This window comes from Oncorhynchus mykiss, chromosome 3 (genome assembly GCF_057628025.1).
Source record: "Oncorhynchus mykiss isolate SJ-2025 chromosome 3, ASM5762802v1, whole genome shotgun sequence".
Taxonomy (NCBI): Eukaryota; Metazoa; Chordata; class Actinopteri; order Salmoniformes; family Salmonidae; genus Oncorhynchus; species Oncorhynchus mykiss.
The window spans coordinates 75,458,767-75,473,970 of record NC_143024.1 but is presented as its reverse complement, the minus strand read 5'-3'; the positions used below and the strand labels follow the sequence as shown (position 1 = coordinate 75,473,970).

General features: G+C 42.2%; 1 protein-coding gene across 2 annotated transcripts in view; it reads right to left on the bottom strand.

The window, feature by feature from the left end:
- The window catches only part of gtf2f2b (general transcription factor IIF subunit 2b), a 56,250-nt gene extending 45,828 nt beyond the window's left edge, over positions 1-10,422 (bottom strand). Inside the window, exons 1-5 of one of the 2 annotated variants that reach the window (XM_021597641.3) lie at positions 10,302-10,422; positions 9,334-9,443; positions 9,113-9,186; positions 8,830-8,848; positions 8,423-8,567 (exon numbers count right to left, since the gene is read on the bottom strand). In XM_021597641.3, coding sequence (XP_021453316.2) covers positions 8,423-8,567; positions 8,830-8,848; positions 9,113-9,186; positions 9,334-9,399 — 304 coding nt within the window. In that variant the 5' untranslated portion in view covers positions 9,400-9,443; positions 10,302-10,422. Of the gene's footprint in view, positions 1-8,422; positions 8,568-8,829; positions 8,849-9,112; positions 9,187-9,333; positions 9,481-10,301 lie in introns of those variants that run through there. The other variant, XM_090230150.1, reaches the window with a different exon arrangement.
- Between the last annotated feature and the right edge of the window lie 4,782 nt (positions 10,423-15,204).

Sequence of the window (15,204 nt, the reverse complement as noted above, 5' to 3'; positions counted from 1 at the left end):
TTCCGGAACAGCTGGTGCTCTCATGCATGTTTCAGTGTTATTTGCCTCGAATCGAGCATAGAAGTAGTTTAGCTCGTCTGGTAGGCTTGTGTCACTGGGCAGCTCTCGGCTGTGCTTCCCTTTGTAGTCTAATGGTTTGCAAGCCCTGCCACATCCGACGAGTGTTAGAGCTGGTGTAGTACGATTAGATCTTAGTCCTGTATTGATGCTTTGCCTGTTTGAAGGTTCGGCAGAGGGAATAGCGGGATTTCTTATAAGATTCCGGGTGAGAGTCCCACTCCTTGAAAGTGGCAGCTCTAGCCTTTAGCTCAGTGCAGATGTTGCATGCAATCCATGGCTTCTGGTTGGGGTATGTACGTACGGTCACTGTGGGGACGACGTCAGTGATGCACTTATTGATGAAGCCAGTGACTGATGTGGTGTGCTCCTCAATGCCATCGGAAGAACCCCGGAACATATTCCAGTCTGTGCTAGAAAAACTGTCCTGTAGCTTAGCATCGGTTTCATTTGACCAGTCACTGGTGCTTCCTGCTTTAACTTTTGCTTGTAAGCAGGAATGAGGAGGATAGAATTATGGAACAGATTTTGCCAAATGGAGGGTGAGGGAGAGCTTTGTATGCGTCTCTGTGTGTGGAGTATAGGTGGTCTAGAGTTATTTTCTTCTGATTGAACATTTAACATGCTGATAGAAATTTGGTAAGACGGATTTAAGTTTCCCTGCATTAAAATCCCCAGCCACTAGAAGCACAGCCTCTGGGTGAGTGTTTTCCTGTTTGCTTATGGCGGAATACAGCTCATTGAGTGCAGTCTTAGTGCCAGCATCAGTCTGTGGTGGTATGTGGACAGCTACGAAAAATACAAATGAAAACTCTCTAGGTAGATAGTGTGGTCTACAGCTTACCATGAGATACTCTACCTCAGGCAAGCATTACCTTAAGACATCCTTAGATATCATGCACCAGCTGTTATTTACAAAAATACATAGTCCGCTGCCTCATGTCTTACCAGATGCCGCTGTTCTATCCTGCCGATACAGCATATAACCAGCCAGCTGTATGTTGATAATGTTTTCGTTCAGCTACGACTTCGTGAAGCATAAGATATTACTGTTTATATTGTCCCGTTGGTAGTTTAACTTTTCTTGTGTATGTGGGACGCTAGCGTCCCACCTGGCCAACATCCAGTGAGATTGCAGAGCGCCAAATTCAAATACAGAAATACTCATTATAAAAATTCTGAAAAGATACAACTATTTTACATTGGTTTAAAGATTAACTTCTTGTGAATCCAACCACGGTGTCAGATTTCAAAAATGCTTTACGGCAAAAGCATACCTTACAATTATTTGAGAACATAGCCCAGCAGACAAATCATTACAAACAGTAACCAGCCAAGAAGAAGAGTTACACAAGTCAGAAATAGAAATAAAATGAATCCCTTACCTTTGATGATCTTCATATGGTGGCACTCAGAAGACATTCATTTATTCAATAAATGTTCCTTTTGTTCGATAAAGTCTCTCTTTATATCCGAAAACCTCTGTTTTGTTAGCGCATTTTCTTCAGTAATCCACAGGCTCAAACACAGTCACAACAGGCAGTCAAATCCAAATTGTATCCGTAAAGTTCATAGAAACATGTCAAACGATGTTTATATTCAATCCTCATGTTGTTTTTAGCCTAAATAATCTATAATATTTCAACCGGACAATAACGTCGTCAACATAAAAGGTAAACAAGAAAGGCACTCTCTGGTCGCGCGCATGAAAAAGCTCTGTGACACGGCAGGGTCCACTCATTCAGACTGCTCTTACTCCCTCATTTTTCAGAATACAAGCCTGAAACAATTTCTAAAGACTGTTGACATCTAGTGGATGGCATAGGAACTGCAATTTGAGTCAACGGATAATGTAATGGCATTGAATAAAACATAATTTTTTAAAATCCTATTTCCTGAATGAATTTCTCTCAGGTTTTCGCCTGTCAAATCAGTTATGTTATACTCAGACATTATTTTAACAGTTATGGAAACTTTAGAGTGTTTTCTATCCAACTCTACTAATTATATGCATATCCTATCTTCTGGGCCTGAGTAGAAAGCTGTTTAATTTAGGCATGCTTTTCAACCAACGTTCCAAATGCTGCCCCCTACCCTAGAGAAGTTAATCTTCCGTGTAGGTCATCGATTTTATTTTCTTAAGATCGCACGTTTGCTAGCAGAACGGAAGGTAGTGGGGGCTTATTCGATCGACTTCAAATTCTCAGAAGGCAGCTCGACCTCCGGCCCCTTTTTCTCCACCTTCTCTTCACGCAAATGAGGAGGATTTGGGCCTGTTCCCGGGAAAGCAGTATGTCATTCACGTCGGACTCGTTAGGGAAAAAAAGGATTCTACCAGTTCGTGGTGAGTAATCACTGTTCTGATGTCCAGAAGTTATGTTCAGTCATAAGAGACAGCAGCAGCAACATTATTTACAAAATAAGTACACAAATAAGTTACAAACAACGCAAAGAAACAACAAAACAAAAAAACACAATTGGTTAGGAACACCGGCGCCATCTTAAATCGACCTGTGGATGTGCCCTCTCTGTGTTCTTTGAGAATCCTCCAATAGATCATTAACTTGTTTGGGATAGGGTGCAGCATTTTCACTTTTGGATGAATAGCATGCCCAGAGTGAACTGCCTCCTACTCAGTCCCAAATGCTAATATATGCATATTATTATTAGTATTGGATAAAAAAAAAACACTCTGAAGTTTCTAAAACTGTTTGAATGATGTCTGTGAGTATAACAGAACTCATATGGCAGGCAAAAACCTGAGAAAAAAATCCAAACAGGAAGTGAGAAATCTGAGGTTTGTAGTTTTTGAACTCACCCCTATCGAATACACAGTGGGATATGGGTTATTTTGCACTTCCTAAGGCTTCCACTAGATGTTAACAGTCTTTAGAACGTTGTTTCAGAACGTTGTTTTTAGAGTCCAGACTTGAACCCGATGGAACATCTCTATGTAGCGTCATACCCAAGAAGACTCCAGGCTGTAAATCGCGGGCAAAAGAGCTTCAACAAAGTACAGGCTAAAGGGTCTGAATACTTATGTAAATTTGATTTAATTTTAAATTTGCTTAGACATTATGGAGTATTGTGTGTAGATTGATGAGGGGGAAAAACGATTTAATCCATTTTGTAATAAGGATAACGTAACAAAATGTGGAAAAAGTCCCTGCCCACCCTAGGTTAACGTGCTACTACACGTTACCAAAAGTCCACAAGGTTCCTCATAAACCTCCTGGAAGGCCCATCAGCAACAATAACATTACATCAGAGCCTGCCTCCAAGTATATTGATTTCTACATTAAGCCTTTTTGTGGCAAACTTCCATCTTTCCTTCAAGATACCACTCATACTCTTAACAAGCTATCTGAGCTCAAAGATGTTGGATCTTCCTACTTGGTAACGATGGATGTTGAATCCCTTTACACCAATATTGTACACAATGAAGATCTGGAAGCTTCAAAGCATTATCTCAAACATAGGCCATAGGAAAATATGCTCCCTGCTGACTTTCTTCAATTAACAGAGTGGAACTAAACAAGAGAAGGAGACTGCTATGAGGGCTTGCTTTGAACTACCCAAACTTATTATGGGGACTTTGGGAAGAGAAGTTTATTCTCTGTTCTGCTAAGAGAGTGAACATTATTTATAATAAAGGGTTACATGGAGAAAATCGGACTTCTCTGAAATGAAAAAGTATATTTTACCTAAACCCCCCCCTGAAAGCTTAAAAAAAAAACAGGTGAACCTCCCCTATACCTAAAATAATAATTAAAACAAGTGAACCTCCCCTATACCTAAAATAACAATTAAAACAAGTGAACCTCCCCTATACCTAAAATAATAATTAAAACAAAGTAGATAGCAGAGAACATGTCTACAGCTTCAGCTCACTTCTTGCACAGACCTGAGCCTTAGATATGCAGTTTTAGAAACTGTTCTTCATCCTGTAAGCATTACATGGCAACACAGGAATTTTGATAGCACACAGGGCTGCGGGTCAGAAGGTTGTGGAATCGCAGACCACTGTGGACAAGAGTAGGGATGGAGAGATCTCCTTTATAGTAAACGCATTGCATGAATCTATTATCCTATTTGCAGTTCTGAGGAAAAATATTGCCTTGTATAAAAATGTCAAGCAATTCTACGTCATTTTATGTAGATTTAGCAGAATATTTTTTAGCATCACACAAATGACTGAAATTACAGGCCAAGAATTTCATCATCTTTCTCCAATGCCAAATCAATTTGTCTTGTTTGCCCACGAAACTGTCCGTTTGCAAATAATTTAAAATCGGCGACGTCATTAGGAATCTGAACATGGCACTTTCACAAGTTATGCCTACCTTTCCTCCCCAGACAGAGTAGGCCTACCTTTCCTCCCCAGACAGAGTAGGCCTACCTTTCCACCCCAGACAGAGTAGGCCTACCTTTCCACCCCAGACAGAGTAGACCCTACCTTTCCACCCCAGACAGAGTAGGCCTACCTTTCCTCCCCACACAGAGTAGGCCTACCTTTCCTCCGCAGACAGAGTAGGCCTACCTTTCCTCCCCAGACAGAGTAGGCCTACCAACGCAGAACACTGTAGGCTTTAACTGCTGGCTACTCGTCTTCCGTGGCTTAACCCAACGAGAGAAGGTCACAAGTGATCCCCATAAAGCTGTCTGGGTTTAAACATCCACTCTACAGAAAGTGAATAGTTTAATCAATTGATAGTGACAGATTTCTTCAAAGTCTTAAGCTAACAAGCAGTAGGTCTGTGCTTTTTTGCCATTTTCTTTCAGAAAAGGCAGGCCTATGGCATACCCTTGCATACCCCCTCAGTTCGAGTCTTGATTTTAACATAACAGCCCTTCACTGACACGGAGGTAGGCTATTTAAAAAGTGCATGGTGGGTGGAGTTGACCAACAGATCTATGGATATAGTAGCCTATAGCCTAATTTAGTCTGTCAAACAGGTAGGCCCATCTAATTTCTTAAATAGGAATAATCAGGCTCTAACACAAAGCCCACTTGTTGTTAGTAAAGTCTAATTAAAATAAAGACTTGAAATTAATTATGCCTACTCGAATTTGCCTACTTTTAGCACAGCCATTGATTAGGCAGCACATAAAAAAGTTTGATCAACAAGAGACGGGGCAAGACGGGGCTCAGGGTTGGAATATCCACTGCAGTGTGTAATGCAGCCTAGTTTAATTTACACCAGCCCAGCAGCTGTCTTATAAATATAATTTTGATCTATGCTTCTCTGAGCATGGACTTCGTAGGCTATGGATCATTTGATTGAGACCACACTAAATAGCCTATAGGCGCACTTGAGATTGCGCGCCCAGCAGAGAATCACAGATGAGGTGCCGCATCGGGCACACAACGATATATAGCCAAAAAGCGAACTCATTCTAAAACACTGACAAATATTAAACATTTCATCAATTACATGACCCTCCGCTGGACTAGATAAAAAAATGTTTTAAATAAACCCTCCCTTGACTGAAATTGAGAAAGCATGACCCTCCCGCATTTCCTACAGGTAACCATTCCGTAAATATTGATCCATCCCCAACCGTTTTTTAAATTGTATGGTATGGCAGATACATTGATGACATCCTTTTAGTGCTATCTAGATTAGAAAGCTAATTATTAGAATTCAAATCTGTCAATTCCCTCAATGAGAATTTGAAGGCGAGTTTTCTGGATTTGAAAATCTTAACTCAGAATGGCTCACTCCACATCACCATTTACAGGAAACGTACGGGCCACAATATCCTCAGGGTGGACAGTTTTCACTCCGCAACGCCGTATTTTTGACAGGAAGGAGGATTTTGAGGAAAAAGCTGTGAAAATGTATTCTAGGTCTCAGCAACGGGGATACAAACCAAGAATGTTAAACCAGTCTCTCACCAAAGCAAAATCTCTGGAAAGAGAAAGTCTTCTCAAAACACACCCACAGGCCTAAAAAACCCAAGCAAAATTATTCTGTGCAGATCCTCTCAAGCTCTGGCAGGTTGGATGGGAGCATTGCTGCACAGTTATTTTCAGGTCTCTACAGAGATGTTTGATCGGGTTCAAGTCCTGGCTCTAGCTGGGCCACTCAAGGATATTCAGAGACTTGTCCCGAAGCCACTCCTGCATTCTTTTGGCTGTGTGCTTAGGGTCGTTGTCCTGTTGGAAGTTGAACCTTCATCCCAGTCTGAGGTCCTGAGCACTCTGGAGCAGGTTTTCATCAAGGACCTCTCTGTACTGTGCTCCGTTCATCTTTGCCTCAATCCTGATTAATCTCCCAGTCCCTGAAAAACATCCCCACAGCATGATGCTTCCACCACAATACTTTACAATAGGGATGGTGCCATGTTTCCTCCAGACATGACGCTTGGCATTCAGGCAAAATAGTTTCATCTTGGATTCATCAGACCAGAGAATCTTGTTTCTCATGGTCTGAGAGTCTTTGGGTGCCTTTTGGCAAAATGAAAGCGGGCTGTCATCTTCCTTTTATTGAGGAGTGGCTTGTGTCTGGCCACTCTACCATAAAGACATGATTGGTGGAGCGCTGCAGAGATGGTTGTCCTTCTGGAAGGTTCTCCCATTTCCACAGAGGAAATCTAGAGCTCTGCCAGAGGGACCATCGGGTTCTTGGTCGCTTGGTGGTTCCAGTCTTGGTGGTTCCAAACTTCTTCCATTTAGAATGATGGAGGCCACTGTGTTCTTGCGGACCTTCAATGCTGCAGAAATGTTTTGGTACTCTTCCCCAGATCTGTGCCTTGACACAATCCTGTCTCAGAGCTCTACGGACAATTCCTTTGACCTCCTGGCTTGGTTTTGCTCAGACATGCACAGTCAACTGTGGGACCTTATATAGACAGGTGTGTGCCTTTCCAAATCATGTCCAATCAATTTAATTTACCACATGTGGATGCCAATCAAGTTGTAGAAACATCTCAAGGATGATCAATGGAAACAGTATGCACTTGAGCTCAATTTATAATCTCATAGCAAAGGGTTTGAATACTCATGTAAATAAGGTATTTCAGTTTTTTATTTGCAAAAAAAATGTAAAAACCCATTTTCATTTTGTCATTATGGGGTATTCTGAGTAGATTGCTGAGGATTTGTATTTTATTTTTTAAATACATTTTAAAAGAGTGTAATGTAAGGGGTCTGAATACTTTCTGAAGGCACTATGTGAAAATGGTGTGTTTCTATGTTTCTCTGTGACATCACAAGGTAGGATTCAGTAAATAAAAAAAAATATTCACTTTTGATGATGTCATTGGGTAGAACTTTTTAACGTTATTTTTTTTCTTCTACAAAACGTAAAAATGCAAATTTTTACATAGTACCAGTCAAAGGTTTGGTGTGAGTTGGTATATACACACCTGTTTTTCCACTATTCTTTGTCACCCTGATGAAGGCCGTTGTAGCCGCAACACATTGGTGCGTTTTTTTATTCTTGCATAAGCAGAAAACAAAGGCTTTCAAAATGTTTCACTACATTGTTTACTATCCAGCTGACAAAGGTCGTTGTAGTCGCAATGCATTGGTGCACCACAAGCCTATGTCTCATGAGGGCAGCAGGTGGCCTAGCAATTAGAGAGGCGAGCCAGCAACCGAAAGGCTGCCAGTTCCAATCCCAGGTCTGACGGGGAAAATCTGTTGGGAAGTGAGTTGGCAGGCAGAAGGGTTGCTGATATCAAATCCTATACACCACTACCTGTTGTTGTGCCCTTTAACAAACCCCACACAACAACAGCCCAATGGGAGCCCAGTGTGGCAGCCCCCTGCACCTTTACAAAAACCTGAAACTGTGTCTTTCAGGGGTTAAAAGTACAAGTCAAATGTCAGTTTGACCAACAAAGTGATCTTAATCAATTTATCTTTGTTCTATATTATTTCATCCAATGATCAAAGAGAACCTCATGGATTAACTATAAACCAAAGAAGCACACCTCTCCTGTGTCTCTACAGTAGGCTGTTTAAAATAAAGTTGGGTATATCTATTTGATGAGCATTGTTTTATATAACATTTTAAAGGGTTAAAACATTAATAAGTCAGTGCATTAGAGTAATCGTAATAACTCTGTCTACAATAGAGCAAGGCAAAAACAGGAGTATAAAATAGTCTGTCGACATTTCAGCTACAGCTTTTAAGACAAGTCAACTGAAATAGGCCAAACGAGAAGTCTTGATGATGAATCTCTCCATTGCTTGAGAATGACGACCCAAAACTAATCCGATTAATCTCAAGGAGTCTCATCTCTTGAATATTTATGATTCACCAACCCAAAAGGCACCATATACCGTCAACTCAAAATGAAACATATCTCCATGGTGTTTTACCAGTACTAGAGCAGAGCAGGGCAGTAGTCTTACCTGCAGAGGTCTCAGTGAACACAGCCAGGGTCTGCCCCCCCACACTATGCATGGTGAATGGGTGGTCCCGGGGAGCTCGTACAGACGCTGCCTTCTCTCCCAGGGCAGACAGGCTGGTTAGGTCCTCATTCAGGGTGAACGACACCTAAAGGAAACACCACAGATCTTTGGATCCGCTAACATCCCAGCATGGATGCAGGCTTTTGTTCAAACCAAGCAGTTAAACCTCTGATTCAACTAATCATAGTCTATGAATCTATAAACATGACTTCCAATAATGAAAATTATGTTCTAATAATACAGCTACTGTTTTCTAGAATGCTTCCAAAAGTTTGAGGTATTACTGAGGACAAGGAACAGTGTATGGGTTTACAGTGACACCTTGTGGCAACAAATAACATACTTACATCTGCTTTTCCTTGTTTCCTATGAGGGGGGGAAATGCATTTACTTTCAGTTAACTACAACATAGGCTACACTAATTGTCTCATTAGACAGCTGATTCCTGAAGAACCATGTTACTGAATTTCGGACCATTTATAACTAGCATCACCAACTACAAAATTGAGCATGATGTCCACTGCAAAAGTCAACATTTCTATGTCTGGTAGTGTTGAACCCCTCTGAAAAGCAGTCATATGTTTTCAGTAATAAACAGATGTGGAGTTATAGCTAATGGTCAGTGTTTACTTTACAATCTTGAGCTTTCCAATTTCTCCTTTTCCGGATGCTTTGGCCCACTGCTGGGCCAAGTACTTGGGAACCTGATCAGGTCAAACAAAAGTTAAAAAGAGACCGGAGGTTTTAATTTAGCTAGCCAAATGCTAGGCTATTCCTCAACAAAACCGTCAGGTGTGACCAATATGTGTATGGATATGACTTACCGTTTAATTAGATTTTAGGCAACATACCTTTACCAGCCATACACCGGTGTTTTGCTTAACTCCGGTTAAATCAACCTCCGTTTTTTCAGACATAGCGGCAGAACCTTTGATGAGGTTCTTCAGGACACGTGAAGTTGCTAACAGTGGAGTCACAGACAGGTAGGTTACAGGAAATACAACGCATGAGAAACCTCACTTCGATCAATGAAGAGCACACTACACAGCGGTGATGGATAATACAATCTGAATAACATTGTGCAAATGTGAAATTATTTTATGGTGAATTTTGTAAATTTTATTTATTAGCCTATTGGTAAGGTTGTAACTATACGTGGCCCAGAATATTTGATCCCACTGGAATTCACAAATGTTTTATAAAAATATAGTATAAATCAGAGGTGGCACCAAGTCACTATTATTCGAGTCACACGCAAATTTCAAGTGACAAGGTCCCGAGTCTCAAGTCGAGTCCCAAGTAGAACGGGTCAAAAAAAAGTCAAGTCCAAGTCGTGCATTCTAAGAGCCCAGTCACAAGTTTTCAAGTCAGGTCTCAAGTCAAGTAAAAAAAAATCTATACATGCAACAACTTGTTCAACTACAAAACATTGTTGTCTATTTACTGAGGCTACCAGACAGCCCTTTTCATTATTTTGTCTACAACACATTTTGATTTGCCTATGTTATTGTAAAATAGGGACCTTGTGGCAGTTGTAAGGGCATGAAATCAGCAGAAGGCAAGGCAGGTTGACATGCTCAGTGTATATTTATTTACAGGTCTTGGTGAACACGGGTTATATTTAATTAAGCAATAAGGCCCGAGGGGGTGTGCTATATGGCCAAAATACAAGGTCTGTTCTTGATTACGAAGCAACGTGGAGTGCCTGGACACAGCCCTTAGCCATGGTATATTGGCCATGTACCACAAACCCCCGGGGTGCCTTATTGCTATTATAAACTGGTTACCAATGTAATTAGAGCAGTAAAAATGGTCATACCTGTGGTATACGGTAGATTGACCAAATATACAGAGCCAATAGACCAAAATAAATAGCCTCTGTATCAGGCTTAACCTGTTCTATCTGAGCAGACACAAGTAGAGGGCAAGACTGTAACCTCCCATTGAAAAACCAAATCAAGTCAGGCAAACAGGTAGGCCTAAATAATATAAGCTCATGGCCCCCAGGACCATACAATTACCCAATTGGCAATTACAACCAATAACCTGGTACTACAATGTAAAAGGCAATTTCCACATCCATTGTTACATTCGTCTTATTCAGACTTAATGATTATTCATGATATTTCAACACCATACATCATTTTCTCTTATTCAACGTTCTGACTCCAAAGCGTGGAGCGCAGGCCACGTAGCCTATTTGGGCGCGCGCGCTCCTATTACGCACAACCAGAATGACAGAGACATAGGACAAATGCCACGTTCAAAACAACTGGAAACTCGGACGTCATGGTTTGATTTCGTATTTTTCCGAGTTCCCAGTTGTTTTGAACGTAGCAACGGAACTCCGACATAACCTGTGAAACATGAACAAAGCAGTGGCGGTGTTGCCATTTATGATGTGGGAGGATGATCATGAGCATGGCCTTATTTATATTACAGCATAATGGATGACTGTCATTCATATTCCATTCACCCAGGTTAACATAACATCGATAGGTTTAAGGTACTACATGATAATCAAATTTTCCCTATGCCCATCATGAGGTTGCTAGCTACAACTTAGCCTATGAATCGAAGTTTACAACGTAGGTTGATAGAAATTTGAGTAATCAAGATGACAGACATTGACACATTCAATACCGCCTTGCACACTCTTGCCAGCATATAGCTGATCTAGGGTGTATTCATTAGTCTAACAGTTGGAAACAAGAGATTCTACTGGACAAATTCAGGTAAGTTTATCCCCGTTTCGTTACGTTTGCTTCTATTTCAAAATCGTTAGCAGAAAATATTTATCAAATAAACTAAAGTAAAAAATAATAAAAAGTAACAATAAAATAACAATAACGAGGCTATATACAGGGGGTACTGGTACAGAGTCAATGTGAGGGGGTGCAGATTAGTCGAGGTAATTTGTAGTTAGGGGTGAAGTGATTATGCAAAGATAATAAACAGCGAGTAGCAGCACTGTACTTAACAAATGGGGGGGGGCGATATAAATAGTCTGGTGGCCATTTGATTAATTGTTCAGCAGTTTTATGGCTTGGGGGTAGAAGCTATTAAGGAGCCTTTCGGTCCTAGACTTGGCGCTCCGGTACCACTTGCCATGCGGTAGCAGAGAAAAGAGTCTATGACGGGTGACCCAATTTTTGGGTCTGACACCGCCTAGTATATAGGTCCTGGATGTCAGGAAGCTCGGCCCCAGTTATCTACTGGGCCGTACGCACTCCCCTCTGTAGCGCCTTATGGTCAGATGCCGAGCAGTTGCCATACCAGGTGGTGATTTAACCGGTCAGCATACTCTCGATGGTGCAGCTGTAGAACTTTTTGAGGATCTGGTGACCCCTGCCAAATCTTTTCAGTCTCCTGAGGGGGAAAAGGTATTGCCATGCCCTCTTCATGACTGTCTTGGTGTGTTTGGATCACAATCGTTCGTTGGTGATGTGGACACCAAGGAACTTGAAACTCTCGACCCGCTCCAATATAGCTCGTCGATGCTAACGGGGGCCTGTTCAGCCTGCCTTTTTCTTTAATACACGATCAGCTCCTTTGTCTTGCTCACATTGAGGGAGATGTTGTTGTCCTGGCACCACACTGCCAGGTCTCTGACCTCCTCCCTATAGGCAGTCTCATCGTTGTCGGTGATAAGTCCTACCACTGTTGTGTCGTCAGCAAACTTAATGATGGTGTTGGAGTCGTGTTTGGCCATGCAGTCATAGGTGAGTAGGGAGTACAGGAGGGGACTAAGTACACACCCCTGAGGGGACCCAGTATTGAGGATCAGCGTGGCAGACGTGTTGTTGCCTACCCTTACCATCTGGGGGCAGCACAGCAGGAAGTCCAGGATCCAGTTGCAGAGGTGTTTAGTCCCAGGGTCCTTAGCTTAGTGATGAGCTTCATGGGCACTATGGTGTTGAACGCTGAGCTGTAGTCAGTGAATAGCACTCTCTCATAGGTGTTCCTTCTGTCCAGGTGGGAAAATGCAGTGTGGGGTGCAATTAAGATTGTGTCATCTGTGGATCTGTTGGAGCAGTATACGAATTGGTGTGGTCTAGGGTATCCGGGAGGATGCTGTTGATGTGAGCCATGACCAGCCTTTCAAAGCACTTCATGGTTACCGACGTGAGTGTCACGGGGCGGTAATCATTTAGGCAGGTTACATTCGCTTCCTTGGCCACAAGGACTATGGTGGTCTGCTTGAAACTGTAGGTATTACAGACTCGGTCATTGAAGACACTTGCCAATTAGTCTGCGCATGCTTTGAGTACACGTCCTGGTAATTAATCTGGCCCCGCCTCTTTGTGAATATTGACCTGTTGAAAGTTCTTGCTCAAAGAGAGAGTTGTCAGACAGTCATCCAGAACAGCTGGTGCTCTCGCTGCTTCAGTGTTTCTTTCCTCGAAGCGAGCAAAAAAGGTATTTAGCTCGTCTGGTCGGCTCGCGTCACTGAGTAGCTCGCGTCTGGGTTTCCCTTTGTAGTCCGTAATCGTTTTCAAGCCCTGCCACATCCGAAGAGCTTCAGAGCCGGTGCAGTAGGATTCAATCTTAATCCTTTATTTACGCTTTGCTCGTTTGATGGTTCGTCTGAGGGCATAGCGGGATTTCTTATCGCTTATAAAAAGCGGCAGGTCTGGCCTTAGTTCGATGCGGATGTTGCCTGCACTCCATGGCTTCTTGTTCGGGACATATAGGTACGGTCACTGTGTGGACTACGTCGTAGATACACTTACTGATGAAGCCGATGACCGAGGTGGTGTACTCCTCAGTGCCATTAGATGAATCCTGGAACATATTCCAGTCTGTGCTAGCAAAACTGTCCTGTAGCGTAGCATCTGCGTCCTCTTACCACTTCTGTATTGAGCGAGTCACTGGCACTTCCTGCTTTAGTTTTTGCTTGTAAGCAGCAATCAGGAGGATAGAATAATGGTCAGATTTGCCAAATGGAGGGCGTGGGAGAGCTTTGTATTCATCTCCGTGTGTGGAGTAAAGGTGACCTAGAGTTTTTTTCCCCTCTGGTTGCAAATGTGACATGCTGGTAGAAATGAAGTAAAAACGGATTTAAGTATGCCTGCATTGAAGCCCCCGGCCACTAGGAGCGCCGCGTTTGGATGAGCATCTTCTTGTTTGCTTATGGCCTTATAGTTGGTTGAGTGCGGTCTTCGTGCCAGCATCGGTTTGTGGCGGTAAATAGATGGCTACGAATAATACAGATGAGAACTCTCTTGGTATATAGTGTGGTCTACAGCTTATCATACGGTACTCTACCTCAGGCGAGCAATATACCTCGAGACTTCTTTTCTCTTCGCTTGTGGATAGCTTTCTGTGACCAGGCGAAAAATTGCTTTCCAAGCCAAACCTTCATATCATAACTGCTACACACAGCTTACATCATCCTACATTGTTGTCACCATATTAACATTGTAGTCAACATAACTACTAGAACTAACGCGCTTAAACCCGCTACAATCAGTACAGTATACAGTCAGCAGCAAGCAGTTTAGCAGTTACACCGGCGGGTCCCGGTGGCAATAAATTATTCACAGAGGAGGATGGTCCTCCCCTTCCTCCTCTGAGGAACCTCCACTGGAACAAAGGAAACCATGCATTGAATGAAATAAACAGAACTTCTACCTCATGAGTCTTGTGAATATTCATGAGCACAATAAAAAAAGCACTCTCCACTGGCGGGAGTTTGTAGAGCGCAGGTGAAAAGCCGCGCCTGTGGTGCATCTTTGCCACAGTGATAATTCATTTGAAACCAATTCCAAATGCATTAAATGATCAATTTCAAGCAGTTGTTACATACCAAAATACCAGTAGACCTATGCTAGTAATTGTTGCCCTATTGCTGATGAGCTTGCAAAGTATTCTTGATCACCAAACAGTTTTTTGGCGCTGCATATTAATTTATTATGGCAATCCTTTCGTCCTATAATTTGAAGTTTGCGCTGCACCCGATCGATCCTATATCCGTACAGCAAATCATCAATCTGTTTGCTTGTTTACCACCCTACCTGTGTTGATTGACAGTTTATTGGTCCAATCAGAGTGCAGAGTGTAAGTTTCACTAGCCAATTTGTTTCAGTTTTGTTGCAAGGGCATTGCTGCGGCTACTGTCTTTGGCAGCATATGGAGTATTCCACGTTGACTGTGTGCAACAAAATGAGTGATAAAACATTACAAAACATGGACAGGTAAATTAAAGTAATCAGTCTCAAGTCAAAGTTAAGTCCCAAATCTCGAGGCTCCAAGTCCAAATCAAGTCTCAAGTTATGTTATTGTCTATCAATTCCAGTCTCATCAAAACATTTGTGACTGGAGTCAGACTCCAGTCCAAGTCATGTGATTCAAGTCCACAACTCTGGTATAAATACAGTTCAACTCCAGATGTTCACTCTGATTTAAGGACATTAGCTAATTTACCACTAGATAGAGCTGTTCCACATGACTAGATTAAGGGAAGGGAGCAACTTCAATCACAATTGGGTTACTGAGGCAGATATGTAGGCCTGCCTGTATGTCTGTAGGGTATTTATGTGGATAACCTGAACATTGGAGTTCTCAACTATAACTATTTTGAGCTTAGACCACCAGGTCAACACTATCACCTGTTGCTCCTGATGTTGTTGACTAGGCACATTTCCTCTATTCCTCAGAGATCTCTCACCACATTGTGACCCAGTAGCACCATGTCCTGGTCCACACAAACCTCTGACTCC